Consider the following 16,453-nt stretch of genomic DNA (forward strand, 5'->3'; position numbering starts at 1 on the left):
ACAGGCAGCACGAAACTCCAGGCTACACTGGGCTCCCCATCACAGGCAGCATGGAAATCCAGGCCGAGACACTGGGCTCCCCATCACAGGCAGCACGGAAATCCAGGCCGAGACACTGGGCTCCCCATCACAGGCAGCACGGAAATCCAGGCCGAGACACTGGGCTCCCCATCACAGGCAGCACGGAAATCCAGGCTACACTGGGCTCCCCATCACAGGCAGCACGGAAATCCAGGCTACACTGGGCTCCCCATCACAGGCAGCACGGAAATCCAGGCCGAGACACTGGGCTCCCCATCACAGGCAGCATGGAAATCCAGGCCGAGACACTGGGCTCCCCATCACAGGCAGCACGGAAATCCAGGCCGAGACACTGGGCTCCCCATCACAGGCAGCACGGAAATCCAGGCTACACTGGGCTCCCCATCACAGGCAGCACGGAAATCCAGGCTACACTGGGCTCCCCATCACAGGCAGCATGGAAATCCAGGCTACACTGGGCTCCCCATCACAGGCAGCACGGAACTCCTGGCCGAGACACTGGGCTCCCCATCACAGGCAGCACGGAAATCCAGGCTACACTGGGCTCCCCATCACAGGCAGCACAGAAATCCAGGCCGAGACACTGGGCTCCCCAACACAGGCAGCACGGAAATCCAGGCCGAGACACTGGGCTCCCCATCACAGGCAGCATGGAAATCCAGGCCGAGACACTGGGCTCCCCATCACAAGCAGCATGGAAATCCAGGCCGAGACACTGGGCTCCCCATCACAGGCAGCATGGAAATCCAGGCTACACTGGGCTCCCCATCACAGGCAGCACGGAAATCCAGGCTACACTGGGCTCCCCATCACAGGCAGCATGGAAATCCAGGCTGAGACACTGGGCTCCCCATCACAGGCAGCACGGAAATCCAGGCCGAGACACTGGGCTCCCCATCACAGGCAACACGGAAATCCAGGCTACACTGGGCTCCCCATCACAGGCAGCCCGGAAATCCAGGCTACACTGGGCTCCCCATCACAGGCAGCACGGAAATCCAGGCTACACTGGGCTCCCCATCACAGGCAGCACGGAAATCCAGGCTACACTGGGCTCCCCATCACAGGCAGCATGGAAATCCAGGCTACACTGGGCTCCCCATCACAGGCAGCACAGAAATCCAGGCCGAGACACTGGGCTCCCCATCACAGGCAGCACGGAAATCCAGGCTACACTGGGCTCCCCATCACAGGCAGCACGGAAATCCAGGCCGAGACACTGGGCTCCCCATCACAGGCAGCACGGAAATCCAGGCTACACTGGGCTCCCCATCACAGGCAGCACGGAAATCCAGGCCGAGACACTGGGCTCCCCATCACAGGCAACACGGAAATCCAGGCTACACTGGGCTCCCCATCACAGGCAGCATGGAAATCCAGGCCGAGACACTGGGCTCCCCATCACAGGCAACACGGAAATCCAGGCTACACTGGGCTCCCCATCACAGGCAGCCCGGAAATCCAGGCTACACTGGGCTCCCCATCACAGGCAGCACGGAAATCCAGGCTACACTGGGCTCCCCATCACAGGCAGCATGGAAATCCAGGCTACACTGGGCTCCCCATCACAGGCAGCACGGAACTCCTGGCCGAGACACTGGGCTCCCCATCACAGGCAGCACAGAAATCCAGGCCGAGACACTGGGCTCCCCAACACAGGCAGCACGGAAATCCAGGCCGAGACACTGGGCTCCCCATCACAGGCAGCACGGAAATCCAGGCCGAGACACTGGGCTCCCCATCACAGGCAGCACGGAAATCCAGGCTACACTGGGCTCCCCATCACAGGCAGCATGGAAATCCAGGCCGAGACACTGGGCTCCCCATCACAAGCAGCATGGAAATCCAGGCCGAGACACTGGGCTCCCCATCACAGGCAGCATGGAAATCCAGGCTACACTGGGCTCCCCATCACAGGCAGCACGGAAATCCAGGCCGAGACACTGGGCTCCCCATCACAGGCAGCACGGAAATCCAGGCCGAGACACTGGGCTCCCCATCACAGGCAACACGGAAATCCAGGCTACACTGGGCTCCCCATCACAGGCAGCATGGAAATCCAGGCTGAGACACTGGGCTCCCCATCACAGGCAGCACGGAAATCCAGGCTACACTGGGCTCCCCATCACAGGCAGCATGGAAATCCAGGCTACACTGGGCACCCCATCACAGGCAGCATGGAAATCCAGGCTACACTGGGCTCCCCATCACAGGCAGCACGGAAATCCAGGCTACACTGGGCTCCCCATCACAGGCAGCACGGAAATCCAGGCTGAGACACTGGGCTCCCCATCACAGGCAGCATGGAAATCCAGGCTGAGACACTGGGCTCCCCATCACAGGCAGCATGGAAATCCAGGCCGAGACACTGGGCTCCCCATCACAGGCAGCACGGAAATCCAGCCCGAGACACTGGGCTCCCCATCACAGGCAGCACGGAAATCCAGGCCGAGACACTGGGCTCCCCATCACAGGCAGCATGGAAATCCAGGCCGAGACACTGGGCTCCCCATCACAGGCAGCATGGAAATCCAGGCTACACTGGGCTCCCCATCACAGGCAGCACGGAAATCCAGGCCGAGACACTGGGCTCCCCATCACAGGCAGCACGGAAATCCAGGCTACACTGGGCTCCCCATCACAGGCAGCACGGAAATCCAGGCTACACTGGGCTCCACATCACAGGCAGCACGGAAATCCAGGCCGAGACACTGGGCTCCCCATCACAGGCAGCATGGAAATCCAGGCCGAGACACTGGGCTCCCCATCACAGGCAGCACGGAAATCCAGGCCGAGACACTGGGCTCCCCATCACAGGCAGCACGGAAATCCAGGCTACACTGGGCTCCCCATCACAGGCAGCACGGAACTCCAGGCTACACTGGGCTCCCCATCACAGGCAGCACGGAACTCCAGGCTGAGACACTGGGCTCCCCATCACAGGCAGCACGGAACTCCAGGCTGAGACACTGGGCTCCCCATCACAGGCAGCACGGAACTCCAGGCTGAGACACTGGGCTCCCCATCACAGGCAGCATGGAAATCCAGGCCGAGACACTGGGCTCCCCATCACGGGCAGCATGGAAATCCAGGCCGAGACACTGGGCTCCCCATCACAGGCAGCACGGAAATCCAGGCCGAGACACTGGGCTCCCCATCACAGGCAGCACGGAAATCCAGGCCGAGACACTGGGTTTCCCATCACAGGCAGCACGGAAATCCAGGCTACACTGGGCTCCCCATCACAGGCAGCACGGAAATGCAGAGGTTGGTGGACAATTAATGCAAGACGGCAGCTCAAACTCCAGCGCAACAATTTGGCAATCTGAATCCACTGCGGGCCGTTGCCCTACAAGACAACCTGCAGCTTTCCCCAGACATTTCCCCACTCACTGATTAATCCTCTCTGTCTCTCTTCAGGACCCAAACACACCTGATCACTAAGATCACCCAAAATACCTGAGTTTGAGTAGAGATATACTGTCTGTAGATTTGAGGTGGGGAGAATGGGATGGTGACAAGTCATGTTGCAGCTGTATAGAACCTCAGTTACGCCACACTTGGGAGTAGTGTTCAATTCTGGTTGCCACACTACCAGAAGGATGTGGAGGCTTTAGAGAGGGTGCAGAAGAGATTTACCAGGATGTTGCCTGGTATGGAGGGCATTAGCTGTGAGGAGCGGTTGAATAAACTTGCTTTGTTCTCACTGGAATAACGGAGGTTGAGGGGCGACCTGATAAGAAGTCTACAAAATTATGAGGGGCATAGACAGAGTGGATAGTCAGAGACTTTTTCCCAGGGTAGAGGGGTCAATTACTAGGGGGCATAGGTTTAAGGTGCGAGGGGAAAGGTTTAGAGGAGATGTATGAGGCAAGTTTTTTTATACAGAGGGTAGTGGGTGCCTGGAACTCGCTGCCAGAGGTGGTGGAAGCAGGGACGATAGTGACATTTAAGGGGCATCTTGACAAATACATGAATAGGATGGGAATAGAGGGATACGGACCCCGGAAGTGTAGAAGATTTTAGTTTAGACGGGCAGCATGGTCGGCACGGGCTCGGAGGGCCGAAGGGCCTGTTCCTGTGCTGTACTTTTCTTTGTTGTTTGTGGGGAACTTAAATTAAATTGAAAATAAGAAGCGATATAGGATCAGAAGGCATAGAATCTGTGTGGGTAGAGTTGAGGAATCGCAAAGGTAAAAAGACCCTGATGGGAGTTATGTACAGGCCCCCTAGCAGTAGTCAGGATGTGGGGCAGAAAGTAAATCAGGAGATAGAAAAGGCGTACAAGGAATGTAACATTACAATAATCATGGGGGACTTTAATATGCAGGTGGACTGGGAAAATCAAGAAAAGGAATTTGTGGAATGTCTACGAGATGGTTTTTTGGAGCAGCCTGTGACAGAGCCTACTAGGGAACAGGCAATTCTGGATTTGGTGATGTGCAATCAGGCAGACTTGATTAGGGAATTTAAGGTGAAGGAACCCTGAGGGAACAGTGACCACAGTATTTACCCTGCAGTTTGCGAGGAAGAAGCTGGAGTCAGATGTAACGGTATCAATTAAATAAGGGTAACTACAAAGACATGAGGGAAGAGCCGGCCAGAGTTGGTTGTAAAAGGAGCCTAGCAGGGAAGGCAGTGGAACAGCAATGGCAGGAGTTTTTGGAGGTTATTCGGAAGGCACAGCAGAAATTCATCCCAAGGAGGAGGAAACATGCTACGTGGAGGACAAGGTATCCATGGTTGACGAGGGATGTCAAGGACAGGATAAAAGCTAAAGAAAAAGCAGACAAAGTGGCGAGGATCAGTGGGAAGCCAGAGGATTGGGAAGCCTTTAAAAGCGAGCAGAGGACAACTAAAAAAGCAATAAGTGGGGGGGGGGGGGGGGGGGGGGGGGAGAGAGAGATGAAATAAGAGTGTAAGCTAACTAGTAAAATAAAAGAAGATAGGAGTTTTTTTCAATATATAAGGCAAGAGAGACAAAAATAGACATTGGACCACTGGAAAATGTGGCTGGAGAAGTAATAATAGGAAACAAAGAAATGGCAGACAAACTGAATAGTTATTTTGCATCAATCTTCACGGTGGGAGATACCAGTGGGATGCCAGAGCTCCAGGACAACCAGGGGGCAGAGATGAATGCGGTGACCATTACTAAGGAGAAGGTTCTGGGTAAATTGAAAGGTCCGAAGGTGAATAATTCACCTGGACCGGATGGACTACACCCCAGGGTCCTAAAAGAGATAGCTGAGGAAATTGTGGAGGCATTGGTGATGATCTTTCAGGAATCACTGGAGGCAGGAAGGGTCCCAGAGGACTGGAAAGTAGCTAATGTAACACCACTGTTTAAGGGAGGGACGGAGGCAGAAGACAGGAAATTATAGGCCGGTTAGCCGGACTTTGGTCATTGGTAAGATTTTAGAATCCATTATTTTTTAAAAATTTATTTAAAAAATTTTTTTTTTAGATTACCCAATTATTTTTTCCAATTAAGGGGCAATTTAGTGTGGCCAATCCACCTACTCTGCATATTTTTTGGGGTTGTGGGGGCAAAACCCACGCAGACACGGGGAGAATGTGCAAACGCCACACGGATAGTGACCCAGTGCCGGGATCGAACCTGGGACCTCAGCGCCGTGAGGCTGCTGTGCTAACCACTAGGCCACCGTGCTGCCCTAGAATCCATTATTAAAGATCAGATCGCGGAGTACTTAGAAGTGCATGATAAAACACGACTGAGTCAGCATGGCTTCGTCAAGCGGAGGTCATATCTGACAAATCTGTTAAGAGTTCTTGGAGGAGGTAACAAGAAAGTTAGACAAAGGAGAACCAGTGGATGTGATCTATTTAGATTTCCAAAAGGCCTTTGACAAGCTGCCGCATAGGAGGCTGTTAAGTTAAGAGCCCAGGGTGTTAAGGGCAAGATTCTGGCATGGATGGAGAATTGTCTGACTGGCAGAAGGCAGAGAGTAGGGATAAAGGGGTCCTTTTCAGGATGGCAGCCGGTGACTAGTGGTGTGCCTCAGGGGTCTGTGCTGGGACCACAACTTTCACAATATACATTAATGATCTGGAAAAAGGTAATGAGAACATTGTTGTTAAGTTTGCAGATGATACAAAGAGATGCAGAGGAACAGGTAGTATTGAGGAAGCAGGGGGGGGCTGCAGAAGGACTTGGACAGGCTAGGAGGGTGGGCAAAGAGGCAGACGGAAAAGTGAGGTTATGCACTTTGGTAGGAGGAATGGAGGCATAGACTATTTTTTAAACGGAAAAAGTTTTGGAAATTAGAAGCACAAAGGGACTTAGGAGTCTGAGCTCAAGATTCTCTTAAGGTTAACGTGCAGGTTCAGTCAGCAGTCCGGAAGGCAAATGCAACGTTAGCATTCACGTCGAGAGGGCTAGAATACAAGAGCAGGGACTTACTTCTGAGGCTGTATAAGGCTCGGGTCAGACCCCATTTGGAGTATTGTGAGCAGTTTTGGGCCCCATATCTAAGGAAGGATGTGCTGGCCTTGGAAAGGGTCCAGAGGAGGTTCACAAGAATGATCCATGGAATGAAGAGCTTGTCATATGAGGAACGGTTGAGGATTCTGGGTCTGTACTCGTTGGAGTTTAGAAGGATGAGGGGGGAATCTTACTGAAAATTACAGGACACTGCGAGGCCTGGATAGAGCGGACATGGAGAGGATGTTTCTACTTTTCGGAAAAACTAGAACTCGAGGGCACAGCCTCAGACTGAAGGGCCAATCCTTTAAAACGGAGATGAGGAAGAATTTCTTCAGCCAGAGGGTGGTGAATCTGTGGAACTCTTTGCCGCAGAAGGCTGTGGAGGCCAAATCACTGAGTGTCTTTAAGACAGAGATGGATAGGTTCTTGATTAATAAGATGATCAGGGGTTATGGGGAGAAGGCAGGAGAATGGGGATGAGTAAAATATCAACCATGGCAGAGCAGACTCGATGGGACGAGTGGCCTAATTCTACTCCTATGGTCTTATTGAGTGATCAGGAACAGGAACCCTGGCCGATTTCACCCCTCTCTCTAATCGACTGATTTCTGGACAGTGATCAGGAGCAGGAACCAGCGATCTCTGGACAGTAATCAGCATCAGGAACCCAGGCTAATTTCCCCCCTCTCTCGAACCCAGTGGCACAGAGATATTGTCACTGGACTGGTAATCCAAAGAAATACCGTGGGGCAGCACGGTAGCACAAGTGGATAGCACTGTGGCCTCACAGCGGCAGGGTCCCAGGTTCGATTCCCCACTGGGTCACTGTCTGTGCGGAGTCTGCACGTTCCCCCCCCGTGTCTGCGTGGGTTTCCTCCGGGTGCTCCGGTTTCCTCCCACAGTCCAAAGACGTGCAGGTTAGGTGGATTGGACATGATAAATTGCCCTTAGTGACCAAAAAGGTTAAGATGGGTTATTGGGTTAGGGTGGAAGCGAGGGTTTAAGTGGGTCAGTGCAGACTCGACAGGCCGAATGCCTCCTTCTGCACTGTATGTTCTGCCCAGGGCAATGCTCTGGGGACCCAGTTTCGAATCACACCGAGGCAGATGGTGAAATCTGAGTTCAATAAAAATCTGGAATTTAAAGTCTAATGATGACCATGAAACCATTGGCGATTGTCGTAAAAACCCATCTGGTTCACTAATGCCCGGTATGCAAGGAAATCTGCCGTCCTTACGTGGTCTGGCCTACATGTGACTCCAGACCAACAGCAATGTGGCTGGCTCTTAAATGCCTTCAGGGATGGGCAATAAAAGCTGATCCAGCGACGCCCACATCACACTCACATAACTGGTTGGCAGTTAAGTGTCAGTCACCTTAATCTATTTTGATCTAAAAGCAGGTATGGGAGGGGGAGTCAACTCAGGCCAATTTAAAAGAGCAACTTGTAACTCACTCCCAGTGAGTTCTCCCAGTGAGCCAGAGAAGACACAGCCAGAGTGAGACACAGTAAAGAATGAGTTTGGGCATTTGAAGCTAGGTGGGATTCAAAGCTTGGGGGGAGGAGGTGCTTTTTATCCCTGGTAAGTGACTGGTAAGTACTTTTTCTTTTTCCTTTTTCTTTTCATTGCTATATTTATGTTTTCTTTGTTTTTTTTTTTAGAATTGTAGGTGTATAAGTTAACCAAAGGTTTTAAGACATGGCAGGAGATCCCAGACCCGTGTCATGCTCCTCGTGTGCGATATGGAAGCTCGAACACTGTCCCTGGCTCCTTCACGTGCAAGAAGTGTGCCCAGTTGCAGCTCCTGTTAGACCGCTTGACGGCTCTGGAGCTGCGGATGGACTCACTTTGGAACATCCGCGATGCTGAGGACGTCATGGATAGCACGTTTAGCGAGTTGGTCACACCGCATGTGAAAGTTACTGAAGGAGATAGCAAATGGGTGACCAAAAGACAGAGCAAGAGTAGGAAGGCAGTGCAGGTGTCCCCTGCGGTCATCTCTCTGCAAAACAGATATACCGCTTTGGATACTGTTGGGGGAGATGGCTCACCAGGGGAAAGCAGCAGCAGCCAGGTTCATGGCTGGCTCTGCTGCACAGCAGGGCAGGAAGAAGAATGGCAGGGCGATGTGATAGGGGACTCAATCGTAAGGGGAATAGACAGGCGGTTCTGCAGATGCAATCGAGACTCCAGGATGGTGCGGAGCGGCTGCAGGGGGTTGAACAGCCAGCTGTCGTGGTGCACATAGGCACCAACGATATTGGTAAAAAACTGGACGAGGTCCTACAAGCTGAATTCAGGGAGATAGGAGTTAAACTAAAAAGTAGGGCCAAAAAGGTAGTAATCTCAGGATTACTACCAGTGCCGTGAGCTAGTCAGAGTAGGAATGTCAGGATAGATAGGATGAATGTGGGGCTCGAGAGATGGATTCAAATTCCTGGGGCATTGGAACCGGTTCTGGAGGAGGTGGGACCAGTACAAACCGGACGGTCTGCACCTGGGCAGGACTGGAACCGATGTCTGGGGGGGGTGTTTGCTGGTGTTGTTGGGGAGGGTTTAAACTAATGTGGCAGGGGAATGGGAATCAATGCAGGAAGTCGGAAGGTAGTAAAACAGGGACAGAAACAAAACCCAGTAGCTAGTGGTGCCCCTGAGGGATCAGTGTTGGGCCCACAATTTACATAGATGATTTGGAGTTGGGACCAAGTGCAATGTGTCCAAATTTGCTGAGCCCACAAAAGATCAGCTATAATCTCATTGAATGTGTGGCAGCACAGTAGCATTGTGGATAGGACAATCGCTTCACAGCTCCAGGGTCCCAGGTTCGATTCCGGTTTGGTTCACTGTCTGTGCGGAGTCTGCACATCCTCCCCGTGTGTGCGTGGGTTTCCTCCGGGTTCTCCGGTTTCCTCCCACAGTCCAAAGATGTGCAAGTTTGGTGGATTGGACATGATAAATTGCCCTTAGTGTCCAAAATTGCCCTTAGTGTTGGGTGGGGTTACGGGGATAGGGTGGAGGTGTTAACCTTGGGTAGGGTGCTCTTTCCAGGAGCCGGTGATGGGCCGAATGGCCTCCTTCTGCACTGTAAATTCTATTAATGGTGGAGCAGGCTCGAGGGGCCAGATGGCCTACTCCTGCTCCTCGTTCTTAAAAAAAGCAGGTACCCTGGCTGATTTCTTCTCTCTCTCTAACCCAGTGATCAGGACCGCTGTTTGATTTACCCTCTCTAACCAAGAGGTCACTGGATGTGTTCAGGAGCAGGAACCCTGGCTGATTTCCTCTCTCTCTCTAACCCAGAGATCACTGGACTGTGATCAGGCGCAGGAATCCTGGCCGATTTCCCCTCCCTCAAACCCAGGGATCACTGGACAGTGATCAGGAGCAGGAACCCTGGCTAATTCCCTCTCTCGCTCTAACCCAGCGATCACTGGACAGTGATCAGGAGCAGGGACCCTGGCTGATTTCCCCTCTCTCTTTAACCCAGTGATCACTGGACAGTGATCAGGAGCAGGATCCCTGGCTGATTTCCCCTCTCTCTCTAACCCAGGAACCACTGGACTGTGATCAGGGGCAGGAACCCTGGCTGATTTCCCCTCTCTCTCTAACCCAGGGATCACTGGACAGTGATCAGGAGCAGGAACCCTGGCTGATTTCCCCTCTCTCTCTAACCCAGGGATCACTGGACAGTGATCAGGAGCAGGAACCCTGGCTGATTTCCCCTCTCTCTCTAACCCAGGGATCACTGGACAGTGATCAGGAGCAGGAACCCTGGCTGATTTCCCCTCTCTCTCTAACCCAGGGATCACTGGACAGTGATCAGGAGCAGGAACCCTGGCTGATTTCCCCTCTCTCTCTAACCCAGGGTTCACTGGACAGTGATCAGGAGCAGGATCCCTGGCTGATTTCCCCTCTTGCTCTAACCCAGGGTTCACTGGATATGACCAGGAGCAGGATCCCAGGCTGATTAACTCTCAGAAATCACAGGTTTACAGAAACAAACACAATGAAGTGAAACATATCTCAGTCCGTGCATATTGATCATTTATTTGAAACATTAAAGAAATATTTTACCTTCTTCAGGAGCCACGAGGTAGGAGCCATAAACTCTCTTCAGTAACTGTAGGAACAGAGCACAGCAATTCATGAACAGAAGATTACCTCATCAATCTCTCTAATCTAATCTAAGACTCAGCCACATCGCTGTTGGTCTGGAGTCGAGAAACATAGGTTCCCCCATTGAGGGAGGTTCAGCCAAGTACACAAACCAAAAAAATGAACTTTTCACAACCCATCTTTTATCTCTTTTCTTCCCCCGTCCAAATTCCAACTCACGATTTCAGGCAAAGACTCGGAGGCTCTTTACTGTATCCAGCATTGTATCCGTCCTCACTGTGTTTGATAGAACAGTGTACGGCAGACTTGTCCAGTTCCCAGCCCGCCACACGTCGTCACCCTGGCCAACGGAGCCAGTTTTCAAAATGGAATGGAAGATTCTTCAAAGAGCCACTCTCCCAATCACAGTAAGCCCGTCAGTAACAGCTTGTGATTGGAACAGACAACTACACCGAGTGTGATATGGGGAAAGAGGTTTCTGGGCCCAGGACGTGGGGAATTGGACAGACAGCTGCTGGACTGGGGGTGGGCGGGAGGATGAGACACACAGGTGCAGGAGAGGGAGAGTGTCTATGTATGCACGAGAGCATGTTTGCGAGAGAGAGACGGACAGTATGTGCAAAGTGTGTGTCTGGTTCACTGGCAGTCTCAGGGTTCTCACTCATCCTCACCCCCATACACCAACAGATTCACCCTCTCCCAGTGAGCCAGACACACCGTCTTCTCTCACTATGGTCATCTTCATTAATTACTCTTTTTAAAATATAGATCAATTCATTTCTTTGATACTGCAAGTTGTTTCTTTTCTTCATTCGTCAACTTTTCTTTTGAAATTAATGTTTAATGATGTTAACTCTTATTTGTCCAAAATAAGCACAGCAGCTCCTCGTCCTCGAGTGAGGAAACAATGGCTGCTTGTGCGAAAAGGTTGGACAAGCCTGTGCAGAATGAGCTTTATTCTGTATCTAACCCCGTGTTGTACCTGTCCTGGGAGTGTTTGATGGGGACAGTGTAGAGGGAGCTTTACTCTGTATCTAACCCCGTGTTGTACCCTCCCTGGGAATATTTGGTGGGGACAGTGTAGAGGGAGCTTTACTCTGTATCTAACCCCGTGCTGTACCTTCCCTGGGAGTGTTTGATGGGGACAGTGTAGAGGGAGCTTTACTCTGTATCTAACCCCGTGCTGTACCTGTCCTGGAAGTGTTTGATGGGGACAGTGTAGAGGGAGCTTTACTCTGTATCTAACCCCGTGCTGTACCTGTCCTGGAAGTGTTTGATGGGGACAGTGTAGAGGGAGCTTTACTCTGTATCTAACCTCGTGCTGTGCCTGTCCTGGGAGTGTTTGATGGGGACAGTGTAGAGGGAGCTTCACTCTGTATCTAACCCTGTGCTGTACCTGTCCTGGGAGTGTTTGATGGGGACAGTGTAGAGGGAGCTTTACTCTGTATCGAACCCAGTGCTGTACCTGTCCTGACAGTGTTTGATGGGGACAGTGTGGAGGGAGCTTTACTCTGTATCTAACCTTCTGCCTTCCCAGTCCTGGGAGTGTTTAGTGGAGAGTGCAGAGTTTTACTCTTTCTCACTCCTATGCGTGGGGAAAGATACCAAAACCATTTTCGCAAACTCATTCAGAAAATAGATTTCCTAAAACAGGTTCTTCGAGCTTGAATTTTGTGGTGACACAGGGTGGATTAGAGGGGGTTCAGTGCAGACTGAGCTGGGAAACACAACGGAAAAGCTGCTTCAGAAACAGAGTCAGAACTTCCTATCAGTCAAAACCAGCAGAGTAAAATACCATAATAAGGCATTTCCGGGTGTGCTCAGCGACGAGCTGATTCTAACCACACATGATGGCTAGCTGTGCATCTACAAGTCTGCACACAGATCCCAGCACCCACCCCTGCATCAACTTACACCTTGCAGGCAAAGCCCCACCCTTCACTGCACCAGCAGATCACTTGCCAGTGGCTGTTTGGCTACTGGTGGGTTGTGATATATTTGGGGGGGGGGGGGGGGGGGGAAGCGAGCCCAGAGTCAGATATTAATTTACAGCTGTATGACAGACAGAATTTACAGTGCAGCAGGAGGCCATTCGGCCCATCGAGTCTGCACCGGCTCTTTTTGAAAGAGCACCCCACACCTCCACATTATCCCCATAACCCAGTAACCCCACCCAACACTAAGGGCAATTTTGGACACTAAGGGCAATTTAGCACGGCCAATCCACCTAACCTGCACATCTTTGGGACTGTGGGAGGAAACCGGAGCACCCGGAGGAAACCCACGCACACACGGGGAGAACGTGCAAACTCCACACGTTCAGCTGACTCCAAATGAAGAGATTAAGCTGCGCCTGACCTGTGACAGCACGTAACAAACCCGCCAAAGGTCCACGAGGCCGTCAGCATTCTGGACGTGCATCTCCCAGGAGTACCCAGTGCTGAGTAAACCAAGCTCTGGGGTCACGGGTTTAAATCCCACCAAGGCAGTCGGTGGAATTTTAATTCAATTATGAACATCTGGAATTAAAAACTAGTACACAAAGCTATCTCCAATTGGAGACTGTTATCTCCAATAGCCATCAGAACCTCTCTGGTTCACTCATGTCCTCTTCGGGAAGGAAATCTGCTGTCCTGACCTGGCCTACGTGTGACTCCAGACCCACAGCAATGTGGTTGACTCTTAACTTTCCTCTGAAATGGCCGAGCGAGATACTCAGTTCAAGGGGCAATTAGGGATGGGCAACAAATGCCGGCCGTCAATTAACCCCACACCCCATCAAAAATAAAATTATCACTGATACTTAGCAGACTTAATCTTTGTTTCTGTAAATCTATAATTGCAAATAAATCCAGTATGTAGTTTTAGCCTGTATGTAATGTGTGTAAAGTTTCATACATTCCAACTCGTTGGTAGATGGAGTGGGGGTCTTACTGGTACTGGGTAAGATGATCATTAGCCCGGAGCTACACAGTAGTGTGAAATATGCTGGATTCAGATCAAAACGGGATAAATGGACATCGCTACAGCATTCCTGTATAGCGAATAAGGATTTCAGAACATCTTACAGGGCAATGGCCTCTAAACTGGAGAGACGAGGGCGTGGAAGCAGGCAGATCAGTGGCTAATGATAATAATAATAGCTTGTCACAAGTAGGCTTCAATGAAGTTACTGTGATAAACCCCTAGTTGCCACATTCCGGCGCCTGTTCGGGGAGGCCGGTACGAGAATTGAACCCGCGCTGCTGGTCTTGTTCTGCATTACAAGCCAGCTGTTTAGCCCACTGTGCTAAACCAGCCCCTAATGAATGGCAGAGGCATGGGTAAGTTGTACATACGAGGGGCTGTTCGAAACCAACCGAACAGGAAGTTATACTGGCTTTCTCTTTCAGATGCCGATTAATCAGACATGTAATTCCAGCACTATTGCAGCCTCAAACTGTCACTTTAAACCACCCACCAGTTAAGCTTCTATCCAGCTTCCGATGGGCCGAGTGGCCATTGCAGCTGTATGATTCCTGTTACAATCACTCACTAATGGATGACCGAGGGTGTTCTGCAGATCACCCCCCGATTGTCAGTTGGTGACTTCATCTTTCTCTGTACTTGAACATTGAAACCACAGACAGGAAGTCAGAACGGAAGGAGTTCTGGGTTAAAATGAGTAATGTTGGCAGTGGGGCTCGACGCTGGGCTTTACACAGCCTGGCGCTGTGAAGTGACAGTGCCTGCCTGAAAAGACAGCCTGCCTGCAGCACAACGTGTTCACCCACTTTCCAATTGTGTGGATACCTGCAGTTTGGGTTTCTCATTCTGATGCAGGCAAAGTGGCGGCGACGGAGTGGAACAGAGGAGGAATGTTTCAAACTCAATTACAAAGTTTTATTTAAAAATAACAACACCTTCTCGGGATATTGGCCTCACTGATACAACATGCATTTATTAATTACCCTGCGTTGCCCCGAGGTGGTGGCGGCGGCCCTCTTTCTCAAACTGCTGGCAGCGCTTTGATACAAGAGTGACTTGCTAAACAATGACTTGGTTAGCACTGTCACTTCACAGCGCCAGGGTCCCAGGTTCGATTCCCGGCTTGGGTCGCTGTCTGTGCGGAGTCTGCACGTTCTCCCCGTGTCTGCTTGGGTTTCCTCCGGGCGCTCCGGTTTCCTCCCACAGTCCAGAGATGTGCAGGTTAGGTGGACTGGCCATGATAAATTGCCCTTGGTGTGCTTAGGTGGAGTTACGGGGATAGGGTGGAGGTGTGGGCTTGGGTAGGGTGCTCTTTCCAAGGGCCGGTGCAGACTCAATGGGCCGAATGGCCTCCTTCTGCACTGCAAATTCTGATTCTATGAAATTAAGGCTGTGTCGAGTTTTCATCCAGACACCTCCCGGAGATTGAGAAAAGGTCATTGGGCTAGTTCCCACCGACAGATAACATCAATGAATCCTGCCTCTCTGGAACCCTGTCTGATTGTCCCACGCCTATTGTTACCTACTCAACATTTTGTCCAAACAGTTACCTCACTATACATATTGTATTCGGTGTGTAGCTCTCTGGGTTGAATTTGTTCCCCTGATTCAAACCCACAGATCGCAGGAAGTGGGTTCCAATACCAGGGGCTGGTTTAGCTCACTGGGCTAAATCGCTGGCTTCTAAAGCAGACCAAGCAGGCCAGCAGCATGGTTCGATTCCCGTACCAGCCTCCCCAGACAGGCGCCGGAATGTGGCGACTAGGGGCTTTTCACAGTAACTTCATTGAAGCCTACTCGTGACAAGCGATTTTCATTTAATTTTTTCATTTCAATATCCTCACACCACTGTGGGAGATGACCATGTGGCCCATTTAAACCTGGGCTAGCTCTTTGAAAGAACTGTCCAATCAGACCCACTTCCTTTGATAGACAGAATTCATTCCGTTTTCACCAAGAACACGCACGAACAGACTCAAAAACAGCTTCTTCCCCGCTGTTACCAGACTCCTAAACGACCCTCTTTTGGACTGACCTAATTAACACTACCCTGTATGCTTCATCCGATGCCGGTGTCTATGTAGTTATATTGTGTACCTTGTGTTGCCCTATTATATATTTTCTTTTATTCCTTTTTCTTCCATGTACTTAATGATCTGTTGAGCTGCTCGCAGAAAAATACTTTTCACTGTACCTCGGTACACGTGACAATAAACAAATCCAAATCCATCTTTTCAAATAGGATCATGACAACTCACTGCACTGATCTGCCCTCTGCTTCTCCTGGCAATTGCTTCATATATGCCCTGCAATCCCAATATCAACAGAAAAGAAATTCATCTAAAAAGACGGGTGTAACTAAATAGACACAGCCGGGTAACAAAGCGTTCAGCTAATTGCGTATGGCGCTTTACTGATGCAGAATTGCATCTTTTCCCTGCACTCATTCACTGCCTACCAAAGAAAACTGATCGTGACAAGTATTTTAAAATACAGGGGGAGTTGTTAATTTTGAATCAGAGATACATTTTTGTTCAGCAAAGGTATTAAGGGATATGAGCCAAAGGCAGGTATATGGAGCTGGGTCAAATCTCATTGAATGGCCGGACAGGCTCGAGGGCTGATTGGCCTGTTCCTATGAAATTCTGGAAATCCCAGGGACAAAGGTAGACAATTCATCACATCAACTGTTCCAAAAGCACCTCCCCTGCAAAATTCCCAACCATGGCCAAGACCCTCCCAATCTCTAACCTCCTCCAACCCTCAGTGATTGTTCCACCAATGCTGGTTTCCACAGCATCTCTGATATTTATCTCCCTACTATTAACAGTTGAGCCTTCAGCGGCCTGGACGCTGAACTCTGGGATGCCCTCCCTAAACC

The 16,453-nt window shown here is 50.9% G+C and overlaps 1 protein-coding gene across 2 annotated transcripts in view; it reads right to left on the reverse strand.

Annotated features, from left to right (window-relative positions):
- Positions 1-16,453, reverse strand: part of arpc2 (actin related protein 2/3 complex, subunit 2) — a 60,241-nt gene that overhangs the window by 35,325 nt on the left and 8,463 nt on the right. For both annotated transcript variants that reach the window (XM_038790199.1, XM_038790198.1), the window contains exon 4: positions 10,564-10,609. In XM_038790199.1, the coding sequence (XP_038646127.1) occupies positions 10,564-10,609 (46 nt within the window). The remainder of the gene's footprint in view (positions 1-10,563; positions 10,610-16,453) is intronic.

Source organism: Scyliorhinus canicula, chromosome 2, assembly GCF_902713615.1.
Source record: "Scyliorhinus canicula chromosome 2, sScyCan1.1, whole genome shotgun sequence".
NCBI lineage: Eukaryota > Metazoa > Chordata > Chondrichthyes > Carcharhiniformes > Scyliorhinidae > Scyliorhinus > Scyliorhinus canicula.